This window comes from Morone saxatilis, unplaced genomic scaffold (assembly GCF_004916995.1).
Source record: "Morone saxatilis isolate NCDOM2014 unplaced genomic scaffold, NCSU_SB_2.0 Contig4, whole genome shotgun sequence".
Taxonomy (NCBI): Eukaryota; Metazoa; Chordata; class Actinopteri; family Moronidae; genus Morone; species Morone saxatilis.
In genome coordinates this window covers 11,928,324-11,930,108 of record NW_023339984.1, presented here as the reverse complement: position 1 = coordinate 11,930,108, position 1,785 = coordinate 11,928,324, and the positions used below count along the sequence as shown (strand labels likewise).

Below are 1,785 nucleotides of genomic sequence, written 5' to 3'. Positions count from 1 at the left end.
TTTAGCACCTTGTCCGATCTTCACCAGGCCAGTGATGATGACAGCGATGAGAGCGATGACTTTGGCGTAGGTGAAGAAGTCCTGGACCCTGGTTCCCCACTTTACATAGGCACAGTTCACAAAGGTCAGCAAACCTAAAGGGAGAGCAACCAAAGCACATGTATAAAAATGTGTATATTACTCAGACACACACACACACACAAATCAAATCCATGAACAGCCTCAGTGGGTGAGATTTGCTCTGTAAACTGTGAGTGTGTGCCAGCATGTTTCCGTGTGAGAGTACGGCTGGTTTAAGGAAACGCTGCTGCTGACTCAAGCAGACTGGCCTGTTGTTTTTCAAATGAGGAAACAGCTGAGTGCAGCACATACAACCTCACACACACACACACAGGTACAGTCGTGAAAGTTAGGCAAATTTTAAAAGCTATAAAGAAGTGTTGTGAAATCACCACTGATCTGGTGACTGTTATATTTCTGCTTGAGGTTGGTGATTTGTGACCTGTTTCTACTTATTGACCCACTGCCCGAATGACTGACACTGCTCAATTTTTCCTTATTGCCCTCCTTCACTTTGAGCAGCATTGATGTTATTGGAAAACATGTTATCGTCCTTCTCTTTGTGACTCATCTCTTAGGCCTCTTATCAGCATATGTTCATAAAAATAGAGATAGTAAGGCACCGAATGTCTGCTCAGTTTAAATTATCTAGTAGTCAAGGAGGGTTCACTGAAACAAATTGTCCTTCCTTTAATCATATCATTCATTATGTTGCTCATTTCAGTCAAAAACCTTTTTGAGATCAAAGCATTCCTTGTTGTGTTGAACTTCCTCCTGACTCTACAAGTCTTGTAAGAACTGATTAAACAAATTCACCTGCAAACCAGCTGAGTGGACACATTTTATCTACAATAGCATTAAGTTCATTCGAGGCGCCCCCTCGCTCACAGACTACACTTATCACTCAACACTGACCTCCACATCACCCAGACGTCTAAAGGAGAGGCCAAAACAGTATTACATCACCGCCCTCTCCTCCACATTGACCACGGAAGCGCCTGCAGCCACAGTGAGAGGACGAATCATAACACTATCACCTTCCAGCCCATTGACAGGAAGAGGATCATAACAGGTCCGTTCCCAACAGGAGGCACGGCGCCCCGGACGGAGGTGAGCGGCGATGAGCAATGGAGACTTTGCCACACAGAAGTAGAGGCGTGGTGTGTTGACAGTGAAAGGTTAGAAGGGTGGGAGGTGTGAGATCGGGTTCAGGAGGCTGACCGACTGGTAGTGGAGGTCAAATATGGTCCAGATGTGAGTTGAAATGGAGATGTTTAGGACTGAACTCACATGTGGGTGGGAAGCTTTGACACCCGGGGCTCCAGATGTCGACTGCTTAAAAGCGTTCAATTTACATGTTATTGAATGAGGAGGTGATGTACAAGTCATAATTATGAGATAATAAACTATGACGAAGTAAATCTAAAGGTTGAGATTTCCCAATTCAAAAATGTTCCTTAGTGAATATTTTGAGATACTAAATTAAATTATAAAAAAATAGTAAATAAAGTTGACTTACTATCTCGTAAGTTCAACTTCTTAAACTTTGACATACTATCTTTTGACTTAATATCTAGTAGCAGTATATTTTATTTTATAATAGATAACGTTTAATAAAAAAAATGTCTTCGCATAAATGGGCTTCCGTAGCATTGGACCAACTTCTATTAAAACTAATGTACATTTTAATGAGAGGTTCTGCCTAGAACTATGGGAAAATAAGAT

General features: G+C 41.7%; 1 protein-coding gene across 2 annotated transcripts in view; it reads right to left on the bottom strand.

Moving 5' to 3' along the window:
• The window catches only part of slc7a7 (solute carrier family 7 member 7), a 10,587-nt gene that overhangs the window by 5,045 nt on the left and 3,757 nt on the right, over nucleotides 1-1,785 (bottom strand). For both annotated transcript variants that reach the window (XM_035674869.1, XM_035674870.1), the window contains exon 4: nucleotides 9-134. In XM_035674869.1, coding sequence (XP_035530762.1) covers nucleotides 9-134 — 126 coding nt within the window. The remainder of the gene's footprint in view (nucleotides 1-8; nucleotides 135-1,785) is intronic.